Source organism: Phalacrocorax carbo, chromosome 3 (assembly GCF_963921805.1).
Source record: "Phalacrocorax carbo chromosome 3, bPhaCar2.1, whole genome shotgun sequence".
Classification (NCBI taxonomy): Eukaryota; Metazoa; Chordata; class Aves; order Suliformes; family Phalacrocoracidae; genus Phalacrocorax; species Phalacrocorax carbo.
Window position 1 is genome coordinate 115,545,689 of NC_087515.1, and position 18,015 is coordinate 115,563,703.

General features: G+C 37.2%; 1 protein-coding gene across 1 annotated transcript in view; it reads right to left on the reverse strand.

The window, feature by feature from the left end:
* NBAS (NBAS subunit of NRZ tethering complex) overlaps nt 1-18,015 on the reverse strand; it is a 187,540-nt gene that overhangs the window by 43,309 nt on the left and 126,216 nt on the right. The window contains exons 45-48 of the mRNA XM_064448069.1: nt 11,539-11,757; nt 11,097-11,299; nt 3,936-4,025; nt 1,421-1,616 (exon numbers count right to left, since the gene is read on the reverse strand). Of these exons, the coding sequence (XP_064304139.1) occupies nt 1,421-1,616; nt 3,936-4,025; nt 11,097-11,299; nt 11,539-11,757 (708 nt within the window). The remainder of the gene's footprint in view (nt 1-1,420; nt 1,617-3,935; nt 4,026-11,096; nt 11,300-11,538; nt 11,758-18,015) is intronic.

The window sequence follows — 18,015 nt, forward strand, 5'->3', positions numbered from 1 at the left end:
TTCTATAGACATGGATGAAAGCTATTATCTACCTGTAGCTCTATTATTAAAACATACTCTAGTTGAATCTTTTAGACTTGAAATGCTTTTGGATTGGAAAGCAGGCCTCAGGCAACACAAATATTGACAAAGGACTGAACTGAAGATGAAGAATCCAATCACTGACTGACACCTGAAGAGAAGTTGAGGAGTTAATCACTGGTATTATTGTGAATGCAAGAGAAGTAGTAATTTCTAAAGAAAGAGATAACATTTTTTTTTTCTTTTATGATTTATTGTGATTATTCCCTTGGATGATCTTAGCACAGTGAGTCAAAACCGAGATATTGCTTCTATGCATAAACCCATTTTATATTCATATCAAACAGATTTTTTTGAGAAACTATTAGAAATATTCTATTTTAGTTCCATAAGGTCTTGGCATGGAAGGTAGGCATTTAGAACATGGATGAAAAGTAACTCTGCTTCTGGACAACTCTACATGCAGCAAGTGATACTCAGCTCATTTCAAAACAGCACAAACTTCAAAGACAAGACTACTTCTTCCTGTTAATCCTTTAGTATATTTTCATTGTACTTAGAAATGTAGAACCTCTAAAAATACATATGATGATACCAAGCACTTCACCAAAATAAATCGTTAAATAAAGCAGTTATTAATGAATAACCAACAAGAGCCTTTTTGTTTATGTGGCATTTTTAATATACTACCTGACAAACTTGAGCATTTTCACTCCTGAGAACATTTACTAGATGTTCCTTATTAGTCTTAGATCAACTTTTACATGTACTTAAAGAATGAAAATTAGGCATTTTGTCACCCTTTAATTCAGAAGGAAAGTTGATCAGCTTTAGACTTGAAAACTGGAACTAGGAGCACTCTCTCTCTCTTAGTGGGAAATGAATACAGCTAAAAGTAACTTCTTTCAGCAATGATTTAACCTTATTTTTTTCCTGACTCCATATTGAAAAAGACTTAAAATTATCAATGTGCAGTTAAAGGTATGAAATGTTTTTCAGCAATTACTGTCTTTCAGTTCTTAGATGCTGCCTCTTAAGGAACAGCAGCACACTAACCATGACTGAATGCATTGCCTACCAATTAAGTCTTTCCATTTGAAAGAGTATACAAGAACTCCAAAGTCAATATTTGACGTGGAGGAAAAATCATTGGTGTTTAATCAAGTTCAGTATTATGTATTCCTGATCCCAAAAAAAAGCTGAGGAGTCCATTAACTTTACATAACTTTGCTGTTCAACGAATCATAATGTATTAGAAACCTGATTTAAAAGGCAGGCAGGATTAGCCTCCATACCAAGAGGATGCATGGCACCCATATATTGCAAAACAACATTTCATCATATAATCCATGTATAAAAATGGTCTTATGCTATAATTTATAGCAATCAATACTAATACCTTTGTTTCAGGCCAGCAAGCTCTGAGAACAGCTTGTGTCCTGAAGTACACAAGTAGCTTGCTATCTTCATCACTGAGATGGAAGGATTGCTCCAGAATTTGCAATACTCTGATTCGAGGCTTCACTGCTAAGGAGTCATCACCACAGAAAGGTCTCAACCACTCCAGAAGGTCGTCTGAAGAAACTACTTTCTCCCTGTAATTAAAAAATACTGTGTTAAATAGTCTTTGGTAATCGTAATAAAAGTACTACATGCATTTTCAAAGGTGTTAACACATACATTCAATACATAACAAATACATAATACTGGAAATGAAAGAGCTCACCTCTGTGAGGCTGCAGAGAAACTAGCCCTCGTAAATCACGTGCCTAAAGCTAAGTGGTGGAAGAACTTTTTTTGAACTTCAAATAACCATGTAATACCACAGAAATCCATCTGTACAGTTACATATTCTCCCACGTACTACCTTGACTGCCAGTTGTATCACAATGGTACTAGACTGCAGCACCGGAAAACCCAACACTTTTTTATGGTGTGTCTGGTCCTGACTGGTGCCTCTACTTCCAACCCCACCCGACTTTATGGAAAACCAGCTTGACTGCTTGCATTTTAAGTATGACATTTTTGTATCTGATGTTAATTGATGTTGTCCTATATTCTCTTTCTTTTCTTACAAATCCCTTCTTTATGCTCCACATACACAAACCAATTTCTCCTAATTGTAGCTCTAGCCATTTCTTATTTTTTCTGTACCATCTCTAGCAAGCTTGATTGTTTTATGTTCTAGTATGACAGTGATTACAGAATGCCCATAATCCCTAGAAAGAAAAAACAAAGAGATGTTAAAAAACCTAAGTTTTGGGGTTTCCTGACTTGGCTTATTAGAAGAACTCTCAATTAAATAATTTGATTCAAAAAGTGAATATTGAGTACATTCTAACGGTGTGAAAGCATTTACAGTACACAGATTACTATGAACTCACCAGCCAGCTAGCTGTTGCAGACAGAATAATGTTATGTCCCTTAGAGGCTATAAACTAGCATGTAACAAACCAGTAAATACTATTCTGCTATCTTTCAGTAGTATTTTAAAGAGAAGCTATTTTTATACTTTAGAAAAAAAAAAAAAACCAAAAAAAAAAAAGAAAATCAAGAAAGTGGTTCCAGGTGGAGTGTGATTTATAACTAATGTTCCCTTATTTGTCTTAACAAGACAGACGGGAAAGTAATATCAGACAGAAAACACTAATTTCACCTGTCTTGCAGCACTGAAATAATAAACATTGACAGCTTAGGATTTCATATTACAAGGATTTCAATTTTACTTAGGCTTTATATTGTGTGAATGATGCTGTTAGCTCAGAGCTTCAGCTAAATTAGACGTGCCTCTGTCGAACAGGTGGCAAACTGTAAATTAAAAGTTTGAAAATTAAGAGGACCTGATGGAATATTTCACGAGTTTTGCAGAGCTCACACCTAACATTTATATATGTTTTCCTGAGGTAAAGATTTATATTTTGTAAACTGAATAGTTGAGGTTTAAGGAGATAAATAAGAACAAGTATTTGAATGAATGTAAACTATCTCCTGTAATGACAATTATTTTCACTCCAGATAATTGTTTCAGCAGTGAAACATTGATGAAGTATACAAATAAAAGACTGCAGAAAGTGCCTCTCAGAATGAAATAGTACTGACTCTCCCATTCTACCTTATAATATTGTAAATGAGATTTACTGTAGGTTTTCACATCAATTCAGTCTATTTTAGTATCCAGTATTTAACTAATGTAGTGTCAGTGGAAAAGCCTCCACACAATAGTGTAATTGGTTTTGCTGGCTACCAGAGAGAGCATGGGGGTTTATTATCATCATCATGCATGAGTTCTTAGTTTGTACATCTGGAGAGAAAACTGTTTGGGTTTGGTTTTTTTTTTCTTGGTATTTACTAGAAATGCAATGAAAAATGTCAGTGAGGCATAGACCATTATGTGACCTGAAATAAGGACATCGCCAAAAGAGGAGGAAAAATAGTGTGGTGCAGCATTATACGTCATTTGTGAAATTGTTTCTGCACTATACCCTACAAATATTGACAAATTTAGATATCTAAATTCAAACATCTAAGAGTCATTATTATTTGTAATTTATCTACTAAACTGAATCCAAAGCAGTGCAGTAGTCCTGGGGATATGCAATCTGCAGTAGTCACAGCAGAAAAAAAAAAACGTTTTCTCAAATCACCATAATACAAAGTTATCTAAATTTTCAGTTCAGTGACTTGCTTTCTTCCAAATGATCAAGTAAAGGCTTCTATCAGGACTCAGATTTTGAACCTGATAAATGACAGCCTGTTCCAAAATAAAGTCTGAGAAAATTAAGTGCAAACCTATTATATATATACACATATATCCATGAAGAAAAATCATCCGTATTCAGCATCATGCCTACAATGCTTTCCTGAGAAGTATCTTGCAAAGTCTTAAACAAAGAATCCATACAGTAAGTTCCTACCCTTTCTCAACACTTGCATGCACTGCAGAAACAATGCCTTCCAGGATTCCAAGTGGATCTTTCTCTGATGGAGATGAGTCACCATTTCCACTGTTAAGGGAAGACATAAAATTACCATAAAAAAATAGTCCTTAATATAATATCTAATTCTATCCACTGTAGGCTTTACATGAATTGTTCAATAATATAACAATTTTCTACTTTCCCTGCTTAACTGGTACCTTTATTTTTATGTCAAAGTAATGGGAGGAGCAACATGAAAACAGCAGGAAAAAGAAATACTAAAATACTTAAGTGAAACTTGAAAGAAAAAGAGTAGTTAAAATTTAGCACTTCTGAACACAGATTAGGTCAGCAAAATATCCACATGTAATCTCATTACCTTAAAGATCTCATCAATATCAACTAAATAAATTAACAGTTACCAATAATATCACCATCTTTTATTTTCAAATATCATCTTGCAGTATCAGGACTGGTTTACACAAATTTGACTGTAACCTGATTCAAAAGAATCCTATCTGCTGATTCAGCAGATTTCTTTTCCCACTCCCTCTGAAATTCATTTTCAGTTGGATCAAGCAGGTAGATGCCTACCAGAAGCAACAAAATTCAAAAGGAGGGAACACGTGGTCAAGAACTCCACGTGGGAAAGGGGATGATTAAGCCACCCATCAAATGACTTACACTATGTACGTGCAGGAATAGAAAAATGTGAATCATGTTGCCCATCAGACATTCTAGTTACACAATAATGTTCTTCCACAGGTCAAAAGGTAGCAAATATTGGAAAGAAGAATTAAAAAAAAAAATTCAATCATCACTTTGGTAGGAAAAAAAGACGTGACTTGGTGCTGAAAGAGGGAGACATTTTGCACTGGTACTCCAGTAAAACACACAGCATCTCTTCACGGAAACCACTGCAGTGGCAATGATGCTTGGATGAACTAGAAAAAAACCCTACAGTTTTGCCTCTCTTAAGAGTTTGTCAGTGCTGCATTAAAGAAAGAGAAAGAAAGGCAAGTCGTTCCAAAGTCAGTTTACTAAACATGACTCAAAAACCCAGAGAGAGCGTGTTTTCTCTGCAGTTCAGCAGCATATCAAAGGTCTTCTGCTACTCAGAGTCATCCTCTTCCTAGGTCATCTCTTAATAAGAATGAATGTCCAGACTACTATGACTGTTCTAAAGCCAAAATACACTTCATAGCTGATTGTAACGTGTAAAAATAACTGCAGTATTTCACAATTTTTTGTTAAGAGTTATGAGCGTTTATAATTGTCATTTATTACTTCAGTAAGATAAATGTATTGCGTAAAAAAATTATACTATATGGCAGAGACCTGAATTTTTACAACCTTTAATGCCTTCCTGCAGTCCAAACTTTCATCTTTTTGATTTTTATTATCTTAATAGGTGGCCAACACTTCAGTGAACAACACTAGATTTAAAAATAACACGACACTATTCAGAACAGGTGCAAGAATTTCTGGCATGATGTAATCTTGGTTTACCTTAGTATATACATTTTATATTGCTATACTCATAAGTTTGAAGTAGGAGCAGAAAGCTCGTAATACTGGCCTTTCTCTCAAAAAATACTGTTAGATACGACTATGACAGAAATGCCATTGTTAATACTAATACTATCATATGGCAGCTAAATAAATGTTAGAGGATTGAAGTTTAAGTCTACATATTTTCCTCAGCATCTTCTGAATATTTGAAGACAATCAAATTATAATTTATAGTACAGAAATATCCAGGATTTTAGACTCCTGTAGAGAGATAACGTCTGTCTATAAGACAAAATCTTTTTACCAAAAAACACATCAGAAATTTCAGTCTCGGGGGGAGGGGAAAAAAAAAAAAAAAGTAATTTTTCACAGAAAAGGAGACACAACAGAACTGAATGGTCTGTTAGGATAGGATTAAAAAAAAAGATTACATTTAGATTACACCAGTAGTGCAGAAGTGTGGAAATGATAGAAAGAGCAGCAGTATTAAAGTAATCATTTTGCAGAAGCAGCTACATACATTAGGAGATAGCTTCAAATTTGTTTTAAAATAAAAAAGCTAAGGAAAATTTAAGATATGTTCCCAGACTGAAGATGGATATAAGTCACTTCATTAATGCTCTGTTTACAGGCCAGATTTAAATTTTCTGCTGCATGATTATGCTTTTTGTGTGGTTTTTTTTTTTTAAGTTTGTAATAAAAAAAAGACATAAAAAGGGCATTAACACGGCATATCTAAAGAAACCTAGAACACTTATAAAGCTTACAGACTAAGAAGAGAATGATGGCTGTCTGGAGTAGAAAGAATAGGACAAGAACTACAGAAATTGAGATCTTACTAGCTCTACTTACCTTAAATTATCTTTAGTGTATATTAGCAATGTTCATATCAAAGGAGAATGACCAGCAAACCTTAGATTTTGGGTACCCTCAATTTTGGAGATTGGTTCTGAACAGTTCCAGCACTTGCTCTTCAAAAAACCTTTCACCTCTCTAACGAGCAATGAAAATCTTTAGCTCCTATCACAACTAGGCTCTGAGCACCTCAAAAGACTCTGGATCAAAAGAAACATATACCCAAAAGTTTATGGGCATTTCTGAAAACAGAAAACCACTGTTTCAGACAATACATCTGTGAAGCCAATTCTCACGTACAATAGAGGTATGAACATTTATAGAAAGCTTTGAGTTTGTCATACAGATGGGCACTATTCTACTAAGCAGGAGGAAAGGAAAAAAAAGGTGAAACTAAGCAGTAAGTTACAGTTATCTAGAATAAGAAAGTATTTTAGAAAGAAATCTAGAAAGATTGAACACTAGCAATTTTTTAAGTTTATTATTGCCTTTACTGCCCAATGGTTAGAGAAAGTAAAAAGAAATTACAGCTCATGAGACAAATAATCGTGTCAAGTCTCCACAGACTGTTGCCTTGTTCTTTTCTTAATAATTAATGATTAAAAATAAGCAGCTACTAACAGAAACAAATATAATTAATGAAGGATTAGTCTTCCACACAGATTATGTGCTATTTTATGCATGTTTTAAACAACAGAACAGGATTCAATGGTCACCTCAAAACTCCTAGGTATGAGCCTGCTGTAATTATACTGATAAAGGCTTATTTTCTTTTCAGTTCAGCTTCAGGAAGAGTGATGCATATTTAATCAAGTTCCTCAAACACAGTAACGTATAAAAAATGCTTGAAAAGAGAATAGATCAACTTCATCTAAATCTTTTAACCTAATTACGGTATTCATTGAAAATACTTGATATTGTCTTATTTACTCACACTTATTTTCCACGCTCTATTTGTGCTTCCTCTAAATATCAGGAAAATAAGAAAATAATATACTGTTGGTGTGATAATTCAAAGCTGGGGAAAAAAAGTCATACAGCCAAACCATTGTTTCCATCAGAAATACCATGAAATTATGATATCCAAGTTACAAAATTATTCCTATCTCAAGTGAGATGAGAGAGTAAAAAAATCTCTTTTTTTTCTCTAAGTTAGCTACTCAGCCTAATAAAGCTGGTTCTACCTTCTTCACAAAACACTGGCGATTAACAAGAACTCAAAATTTCACCAAACCCTTCCTGCTCATTGCCTGCTGAATACTTCAAAAATTTCATTAAATGCTACATCCAGCTGGACACCTAAGATAAATGTAGGAGCTGCAAATGATGTCTTCAACAGACAAACTGTCTTCCTTGGCTAACCATCAACGAACATGCCTACAGCATCTTGTCATCACGTGAGTGATCTTAGTCTCACGGTTTTAGCTGGGATAGAGTTAATTTTCTTCACTGCAGCTGGCACAGTGCTGTGCTTTGGACACAGTATGAAAACAATGTTGGTAACACACCAATGTTTAGGCTGTTGCTGGGCAGTGCTTGTACTAGTCAAGGGCTTTTCCAGCTTCCCATGCTCTGCCGGGTGCACAAGCAGCCGGAAGGGGAGGGGGCACAGCTAAGACAGCTGAACCAACCTGGCCAAAGGGATATTCCATATCATATGATGTCATGCTCAGGACATTAACTGCGGGGAGCTGGCCAGGGGAAGCAGCAATCGCAGCTTGGGAACTGGCGGCATCTGTCAGCGGGTGGTGAGCGGTTGCATCACTTGTGGGTGTTTTTTTTTTTTCCCTCTTCCCCTGGATTTAATTTCTCTCTCTCGCTATTTTCCTTTCATTATATTATCAGTAGTATTACCATAATTTTTATCATTACCATTATTACTATTACTACTTTATTTTAATCTGTTCTTATTTTAACCCAGGAGTTTTGCTTTTCTGATTCCCTCCCCCATCCCACTGCGGTGAGGAGAGTGAGTGAGCGGCTGTATGGTGCTCAGTTGCTGACCAGGGCTAAGCCACAACACTTAGGTAATGGGTTAAACTGAATCTTGGTAGTCTGATTAGACTTATCCGTCATTACCGATCTTTTGGGCTTTTTTTCAGAAGTTAATGATTTCTACTGAAGAGGTAACTGATTGTTATTTACAGTAGCTGTAGGCTAGTAGGCAAACAAGGAAGTGCCCAATATGTATATCATATGAAGTATGCAGATGTGCTCTGCTGGAGAAATTCTGTACATATCAATGTAAGACTTTCTACTTTGAATTTTGTGTGCCAGAACTAGAGACTCAAGGGAGATAAAAGTAATTAACAGAACTGGACAATACTGCTCTTGAAATTACAACATAGATACCTAATATTAGGGAAATAACTGTATACTATATTTAACAAGATGTCTGTTTCTGAGAAGGTGTGAGTTTTCAAGCCCACGACATTGTACGCTGTTGAAAAATGAAGCCAAAAAGTAACTTAATCTTTCATAAAGGTAATACTTTGTAGAAGGTTCTTCTGCTACAGTCAGTAAACATACTAAGAACAAAAGATATTTTACTGTCCTTGAAGGGGGGTGGTATTTATTAAACTGAAAGGATGAATATTTTCAATCACAGAAGTGGTGGATTGATGCTTAGCTTTCAGGTAAATCACTGACACTACCATAATTTTTCAGATCCATACAGGCCTGTTTCACTTATGGTTACAATACCTTAATTACATTCCATGTCACCATAGATACAGAAAATCCAAGTTCAGTGTTATAACCTTACAAGTGCTACTTTGAAGGTTAATTGTCAAAGAAGGAATTTTCCAGCATGATCTCTTTCAAAACTATTGTATAAAACAACCACACAGTGTAACACTTCAAAGCTCCAGTGAACAAACCTGAAGAGCTCTCCCTTGAAATGTTACATTTATTGAATAGTAGTTTGTCGTTCCAGGTATGCAGGCAAGACTACTTCTTTAATTATAATTTTTGCCCATTAACCCTGAAGTGCAAGCACCGTACCTTAACAGAGGGTGTTACACATGGCAAGCTGAGCTAGAACTGAGCATCAGGCAGTCAGGGAAAAGAGCCTTATTTCACTGAAAGGCTTTTCAAATGGTGTGCTTAGCTTCCCCTCACCTGTGTCCACATCCTCACCATGTCTGTAAACATGTTCATAAGCAGGTATTTTTAGCAGTTCTGTATTCCAAGGGATGACTACATTCTCCCAAATGCCAGACAAACTAAACCAGTTTCAGCCTCATACTTATGAAGAAAAGCCATATCCCTTCTGGGCTGAAAGTCATGAAGCACAGAGGCTGCAGCTAATCAAACAGGCAGGACTTCACTGTGGGACTATCCTCTCCTCCCTTGCCCAAGACGTGACTAGTACTGAAGAAACTCATCAAGACTACAGTAGTTTTAGACTGTTTCACACAAGTGTTGTAACTGTAATTTGGAAGCAAGACTATAAAGAATATAGTAATCTAAAAGATAACTGTATTTAAGTTAATGCAAACTTTAAACTCACTGTTAACAAGATTAAGGTGGTCAGAATCAACTGTACTTCATATTCCTTTGTATCATCCAGGTTTTGCCCAGATCTCGACAGAATTATTCAGGGGTGTGGAAGTATAAACTGCATGGAGACTAGTTATTTTGCATTTTCTGTTCTCCTCGCCTATTTCTCCATAATTTTAAGATAACAGAAGACTCAGTTTAATGGGGTTGCAAGAAAAATGCGGTTACTTGGTTTGTTGTCATGCCATGGAAGAGACAATTGCTGAGGTTTGGAGCTGTGAATCCCAGAAAAAAAGATGGAGACAAAGCCTTGCTTCTGGTATAGTGTGTGGGATTGCTCATAGTACGATGGCACTAGCAACAATGACAACACTGAAAGAGTTGAGCAAAACAATCCCCTTTGTCACATTAGAAACCTGTTTCTCTCCAAGGAGTTAGCAGGTCAGGAGGGTTAAGGTATTATTGCTGCTTTTAAGTGTGGTAGGAAGCATGAAGAACTCACACTTGCTGTTTCATTTGGAGGTAAGGTGTGACACAAAGGGAGATAGAAGAAGAGCAAAAACTCTAAGAAGCATTTTTTACAAGAACAAAGAATAAAAATGTATAGCCTATATTTTAACAACAGAAAAACACATTTTTCAAAAACTTGCAAATTAAAAATACCCAAAAACCAAACCAACCCAAAAAACAGCTCCCAGAAATACCCCAGGAAGTTATTCTGAGGATGGAAATTGTACTTCTTCCTGTAAGACTAGATGTTGTGGCAACAGCCATTGCTAGGCCTCTACTGCCCAGATACCTGCATGAGCTCTTTTTGTACCCACCATTTCCAGCAAACATGCCTTTTGACTCTGTTTAAGAGGGAAGAACTATGTGCAACTGTAAATTTGCCCAAAAATTCACAAGTTCACACACACATAATGGAACAATATTGTAAAGACAGGGTTTTTAACTGAAAAGCACCCCCCAGTGAATAGGATGAGTTCTGTGGCTTGCTTTGTTCAGATTGCCTAGTCTTCCCAAACTCAGGAAAATAAAACTGTCTTATCTGAATATGAAATTATAGGTAAACAGGAGCATAAGCAATCCAAGAACTCATTTCCTGTTACTGCCCAATCTTCTGCAAAATACAGATATTCAAGGCAAACAAGTTCTCACTACCAAAAAAACCCCAAAACCAATCAATCAAATCAAACAAAAAACCCAACCCGAAAGAACCAACTAAAAAAAAACCCAACGCAAAATAACCAGAAGAAAGGATTTTGTGCTTAACTGTGGCAGTGTACTTACCTTAACGTACAAACAATTTTTTTAATAGCACATTGGACAATATCCTTGGGAGAAAGACCTAGATCTCCAACGGCCACTTGCAACAACTCTTGTATCATGTCCAGGGGCTGACCATCTATACACATAGCTACTGCTTGTTCGTGGATTTTCTCTTTCTCTGACCTTGACAAATCATATAAGTAGCCATACTTCTGTAGTGTATCCTGTGAACAGATAATTTTTGAATGCGAATCAGTGTACTCTATTTATGGGGATGTATCATTCAGTCTTTCTTTCTACCCAGATTTAACATATTCTATGAAAGAGACTGATGGACTTGAATTTTCAAAAACCAGGTCAAAGACAAAGGTACAAAACATTAATAAAATATGACAGAAGATTGATGTCCATCACTGCTAGTCACAATAACACTCAAAAGAAGCATCTGATCAGTAATCATTACCTGTTTGCTGTTTTTCAAGTAAGTGATAAAACTATGAGTGAGTGTTTCCAGATGAGCAAGAGATTGCTGCAAGTGATTCAGAGTTTCTTCATAAGCAACAGATGGTTTTTCAGCATCTTCCATGGCATTCTCCGAAGTCTTTTTTCTTGATTTTTCAGAAAGATGTTTGACTGCCTTAATAGCCTTCTTAGTCACCTCTATCCTGGCTTCAACTGGCAGCTGAAAAAGATTACTCACTTTTTAATCATTCACCATCTGTAGACTACTATTTGTATTACAGCAGTACCTAGAGGTCAGGTGGCTCCACTGTTGTACAGCACAGCGTAAAACTAACAGTATTTTATGAGAAACAGATATTAGTATTTTATTTAAAAAGGACCACTATTCCGTTACTTTCTTCTGTTGTCCTTCCTTTTATTGATGCTCAATCTGGCTCATTTTAAACCACATGAAACTTCTTTTCACTAATAATATTTATGATTTTTCTAGACTGCCACCTTGTTTTTTTTTAATTCTACATTAGGAGATGTCTGGGGATCATTTTACAAGATCAACTGAAAATCCCAAATGCTGAAAATTTAAGTTAGTTTTGCCAGGTTTACCTCACTGTTTAAAATATATCCCTAAGACCATAATCATAAGCAAAAAAACAGTAGAAGATCTACAACTTTTAAATCAATCTATTTAAAGAAAAAGTTATATAAAACAGCAAAACACTGTTTTGAAAGGCCTGTACAAGTAGATGTGTCTAGCCATTAAATTGAAACAAGGAAGTCTGGGCCATTTTTTCCCATTACGCTTCTCAGAGTTTGAATTTTTAGTGTCATACATACACTGTATCAAGTTTTCCCCTACCCCTCCATCTAGTATGAAAGGGCGTTCCAGTGCTTCCAGAAACCCAGAGTATGTTGGAAAAGGATATAAAACAGTACATGCCGCAAACTGTTGTGCTTTTAAGTCAGGAAAGACACAGCTTCAGCTGTCAGTTCAAAACAAAGTTTGAAATATTATTTTAAAAAATCATGAGTAATTTTTCGTTTATAACTTCAAGGACCGTTTTAAGGATGCTTGCAATATACTTTCTAATGGGTGGGGGTCTCCTCCGCCTACAATCACAGCATTGGGTACTTTTAACATCAACTGTTTTAGTTACTGGAATACTGGACAAAGACATACAGAAGATTTTAATTTTCAAGTTGAAATACGCAAGAAAGAAAAAAGTTTGAATCTTTATTGACACATTGAGTAGGAAAGAGGCTGAGTTACCACAGAATGAGGAAAATTAAACTTCTATAGCATTCTTCATAAGAAAGTCAAATTGATATTTACATCATGGATTAAATTATCTACTTGTAAAGACACAGAAGGCTTGATAAGGATTAGTTAGTGGAAAGTTTTACAGCTTGCATATTTAAATTATCCCACCCCCACTGCCCCAAAACAAGCAAACAAATAAAAAACATCAAAACCAAACCAAACACCCACACAGAGTGAAAGATGTAGGGGTTACTCAGTTTTTTAGCGCTGTTGCTGTGAACCACAGTAATGGTCTACTGGACATTTTTAATAAAAGCAAAATGGGTAGACGTTACTGTAAGAGCTAGGAGAACTTGCCAGCATTAACAGGGTAATACAAAGGGTATTTTAACATTCAGTTCCATTCCCACCAAAAGAAATTAAGTATGATTTTCTTACTTTGAACAAAGTCTCGATATCAGGTTTTACAATAAGTAGAGAAAAGGTGATACACTTCACATCACATTAAGATTAATGATCACAGGTGGATTTATATATCCATTCTGTAAACCTGCTAGAAGTTCAAAACAGCTACATATTTCGTTTTTGCCCTTCTACTGCACATTCTAATGTTTAAAATGCAATTAAGAGATGCAGAAGGCAAACAATTTATGTCTTTCATCTAACTGTTATATTCTCCAGAACGGTGGGAATATACTGCCACTTTAGCAGCCATGATGCCGTAAGCATATGTAGAATAAAGCATTAACAAAAAACAGAGTACATGTTCGTCCCAAGACTATTTTAATTTTGCATTCATATTTGCACAGTGCCAAAATGCAGCACTACCATTGTATCATTTCCCTGATTATTTTATCCCAAAACATGAATGGCTATCCTCTTACTAGTTAGCTTCAGTAATGAGATTTGGTATCATACCCAGTGATAAAAGAGTAGCTTAGGGGCTAGTTCAATCTTTGTTTGCATGTGAAGTGGAAGTGAAGTTTTCTCTAAAGGCTTTTACAGTTTAAGAAGATTTTTAATTCTATATGCTATAACATGTAATGAAAAATCCTAAAAATCTGTTTCCTTTAATTTTCAAATCAAGGAACGGCACAACAAATTCAGCTCAGGGTAAGAACCCACCTCCTTCAGAATATGTAAGTATTTCTTAATAAAGTATTGTACAAGTACATTCGCTTGCACATGGAGACACTGACCCTGCCATTCTTATTGACAGTGATTAGCAGGCATCTTTGACATAATGGAAACAGCTCTTCTCCTTATAATGCCACAGGAACCTGGGATCCCAGCAACATTGAAACACAGAATGGTTGAGGTTGGAAGGGAATTCTGCAGGGTCCCTGGTCCAAACCTCCTGCTGAAGCCAGCCACTTACAGGCAGTTGCCTAGGGCCGTGTCCAGGTGGCCTTTGAATATCTCCAATGTGGGAGAGTCCACAACCATTCTGCACAAGCCCTACCAGTGATGGGTCACTCTCATTATGAAAAATGTTTCTTGCTCTTCAGACAGAACAGTTTGGTGCAGTTCCCATCTCTGCCACTCAACCCCAGCTTTTTATATTCCACCAACCAAATGTCCTTTAGCTACAAGCCAACTAGAAAACTAGAAAGGAAAGCAAAATATATTAGTTAATTGAGAAGTAGGTTAAACAGTTACGGCATAACAAAAGCTGGTTCACAGTCCCTAGGCATGAACAGATAAAGAAGAGCAAAAGCAAGAGAACTTGTGGATCAAGATAAAGGTAGTTTAATATGTGACGGAGAGAGGAAAAAGAAAATTAGCAAACCAAAACTAAGTGATGCAAAGGCAATCACCACCTCCCACAAGCAGACCAATGCCCAGCCAATCTCCAAGCAACAATCATCTCTGAAGGCACCCTCCAACCCCCCCCGCCCCTTGTTACTGCTGAGCATGACATCCTATGCCACAGAACGCCCCTTTGGCCAGCCTAGGTCAGCTGTCCTGGCTGTCTGCCCTCCCCAGTTTTTGCCTACCTGCAGCCTACTCAGGGCTGTGGTGCTGAGAAAAAGAGAAAGCCTTGACACTGCAAGCAGTGCTGAACAACAGCCAAAACACTGGTGTGTTATCAACAGTGTTTTAGTCAGAAATCCAAAGCACAGCCCCATAGGGGCTGCTATGAAGAAACTTAACTTGGTCCCTGCCAGACCCAGTACAGTTCATCTGGAGATCAGCCTGAAATTTCTAATGCATGTAAGGTAACAGTTAAAGAAAAGACATTGTTCATTAAGTTTCCTTGTATTAATGGCAAGGCACAAGAATGTATCTAAAAATCAGAAAAAGACATACTTGTCAATACCCATGAAGAAGACAAGGTCATACAAAACAAACTGACTGAAGTACAGTGATAAAGCGCGACAAAAAGAAGCCAAGTAATCAAAAAGTAACATCAGAATGCAGTCATGCAATTTAAGAACACTACTAACACATTTCTTGTACATCTTCAGCTGATGTCATGCCTTGTCTTTTTCCTTAGCATTTTATACAGTGTTAAGAAGTCAATCAGCCAGGCAAAAGATACTGAATGTTACTGTGAGCTTCTTTCTAAACTGAGCTTTTTATACAATTATTAAAAATGGCATTTAAAGTCATTAAACTGAAAATCATGCAGGTTAATATCCTGTCATAACAGGCTCCCATTCCACACTCATGTGGCATGTGGTCAAAATGTGGACATCCTATTCCTGCTTCAGCAAGAAGAAAACAGTCAAAAAAGCATTACTGACTCAGAGAACACAAGAGTCAACCTTTCAACTAAAAATATTAAGTTGCAAGCAAAGTTCTTCCTTTGCATCAGAAGTTGGAAAAGAAGTTATAAAGGAAGGAGTAGGAAAGCCACAGTTTGAATGAATGTGGCTGAGCCTATGGAAGGCTGCAAAGAAAAGCCTGTGTAAGCAAAATTTCAACTTTTCTTTTTCTCTGCAGGGGACACTAACTGATGATACCACTGCCTTTTATTCTACTTTTGCTGTCTAAAGCTGTAGTCTTTTCTTCCTAATCAACATATTGTGCCCATCCCCATTGATGGTGTGTGTTCAATAATGAAAACATAGCGATCAAAAAAGTAATTGTTTTCAGTTGTAGTTTCGTTTTTTTGTTTTCTTGTGTTGGGCTTTTTTTCCAGAGTACTGTTAATGAACAAACATCAGGGCAATGACCTATGAGCTCTGAAACAGATGGTTCCTTGAAGACATAACCAACTATCTAGCACAATGAACAAAATGCTGGCAACAAAGGAATAAAAAAAAAAACAAAAAACAAAAAACCCCAAATTACCTAAAATGCTTCACACAGATTACACAAAGGGGAATAAACAAGAAATCATCAAGATAAGAGGTTGACGTGAACATTACTATAATTATGAACCTATCAAGTCAGCATTATTTAAAAGCAAACAGAATTGCTGGAAGAAAAGGTGACAGACTCAAAATGCTTGCAAACATATAAGCAGTAGTTCCACTGATTATTTGAAATATCTCCCTTTTAGGGAAAAATCTGTTCCATACATGCAAATAGCTTAAGCTTACCACTCCATAAGTGGACTGAATTATTATTCAGTCAGAAAAACTTGAATACTTATTCAGAATTAAATGCATTTCTGAGTAGAAGTGCCACAAACAGGAACCCTCTCACTGCTTGCAGCAGTGAGCAGCTAGAGTCAAAGGATCAATACTTCAGCCCTTCAGAGTGTGAGGAGGGTACTGATAAAGAGTAAATGACTTCACCTATTTCATTTACTAAAAACACAACAGGACTATTTCACCAATCTCTACCTTCTTCAACAAACCAACAACCAAAAAAAAATCCCACCAAAAAATATACAAAAAGAGCTGAGAACTTCCCAAGGTCAGTCAATTCAGTTTATCAAGGTCAAGTTTAAGTAGCATCCACTGAATGTCTGACTGCGGAAGTAAACTTTGATGACTACCTATTTTGTCTCAAAACCAGATAAATTCAGTTTACCAAAGGCAGGCATTTAAAAAAAAAAAAACAAACCAGTGAATAATTAGCTACTAGAGCAATCAAGGATTACTCTGGACTCACAAGTCACTCAATCCCTCCAAAACTGTAAAACACAGAATCACAGTATAGTTTGGGTTGGAACGGAACTTTAAAGGTCATCTAGTCCAACCCCCCTGCAGTGAGCAAGGACATCTTCAACTACATCAGGTTGCTCAGAGCCCCGTCCAAACTGACCTTCAATGTTTCCAGGGATGGGGCATCTACCGCCTCTCTGGGCAACCTGTGCCAGTGTTTCACCACCCTCATTGTAAAAAATATCTTCTTTATATGCAGTCTAAATCTACCCTCTTTTAGCTTAAAACCATTACCCATTGTCCTATTGCAACAGGCCCTGCTCAAAAGGTCGGTCCCAACTTTATTGTAAGGCCCCTTTAAGTACTGGAAGGCCACAATAAGGGCTCCCCACAGCCTTCTCTTCTTCAGGCTGAACATCCCGTCCTCACAGCAGAGGAGCTCCAGCCCTCGGATCATCTTTGTGGCCCTCCTCTGGACCCGCTCCAACAGGTCCATGCCCTTCCTGTGCTGAGGGCTCCAGAGCTGGATGCAGGACTCCAGGTGGGGTCTCACCAGAGCGGAGCGGAGCAGAGGGGCAGAATCCCCTCCCTTGACCTGCTGGCCATGCTGCTTTTGATGCAGCCCAGGTTATGGTTGGCCTTCTGGGTTGTGAGCGCACATTGTTGGCTCATGTCCAGCTTTTCATCCACCAGTACCCCCAAGTCCTTCTCTGCAGGGCTGCTCTCAATCTCTTCATCCCACAGCCTGTACTGATATTGGGAGTTGCCCTGACCCAGGTTCAGGACCTTGCACTTGTCCCTGCTGAACCTCATGAGGTTTACATGGGCCTATTTCTTGAGCTTGTCCAGGTCTCCCTGGATGACATCCCATCCCTCAGGCTTGTCAACTGCAACACTCACCTTGGTGCCATCTGCAAGTTTACTGAGGGTGCACTTGATCCCACTCTCTATGTCATCTCCTAGAGGATATGGTGCGGGTCAAAAATATTAAATATTGGGCAGCAGTCTGATCTGTCTTGTACAGAATATCGAGGTTATTAAAAATGTTACTTTGGGTCTATATTTTGTTGGAGTCCCATTAGGACACATCTCTGCTCACACAGTTCCCAACACCCAATGTCACTACTTGTCTGAACCGTTAAGGTTGTGCAACTGAATCTCA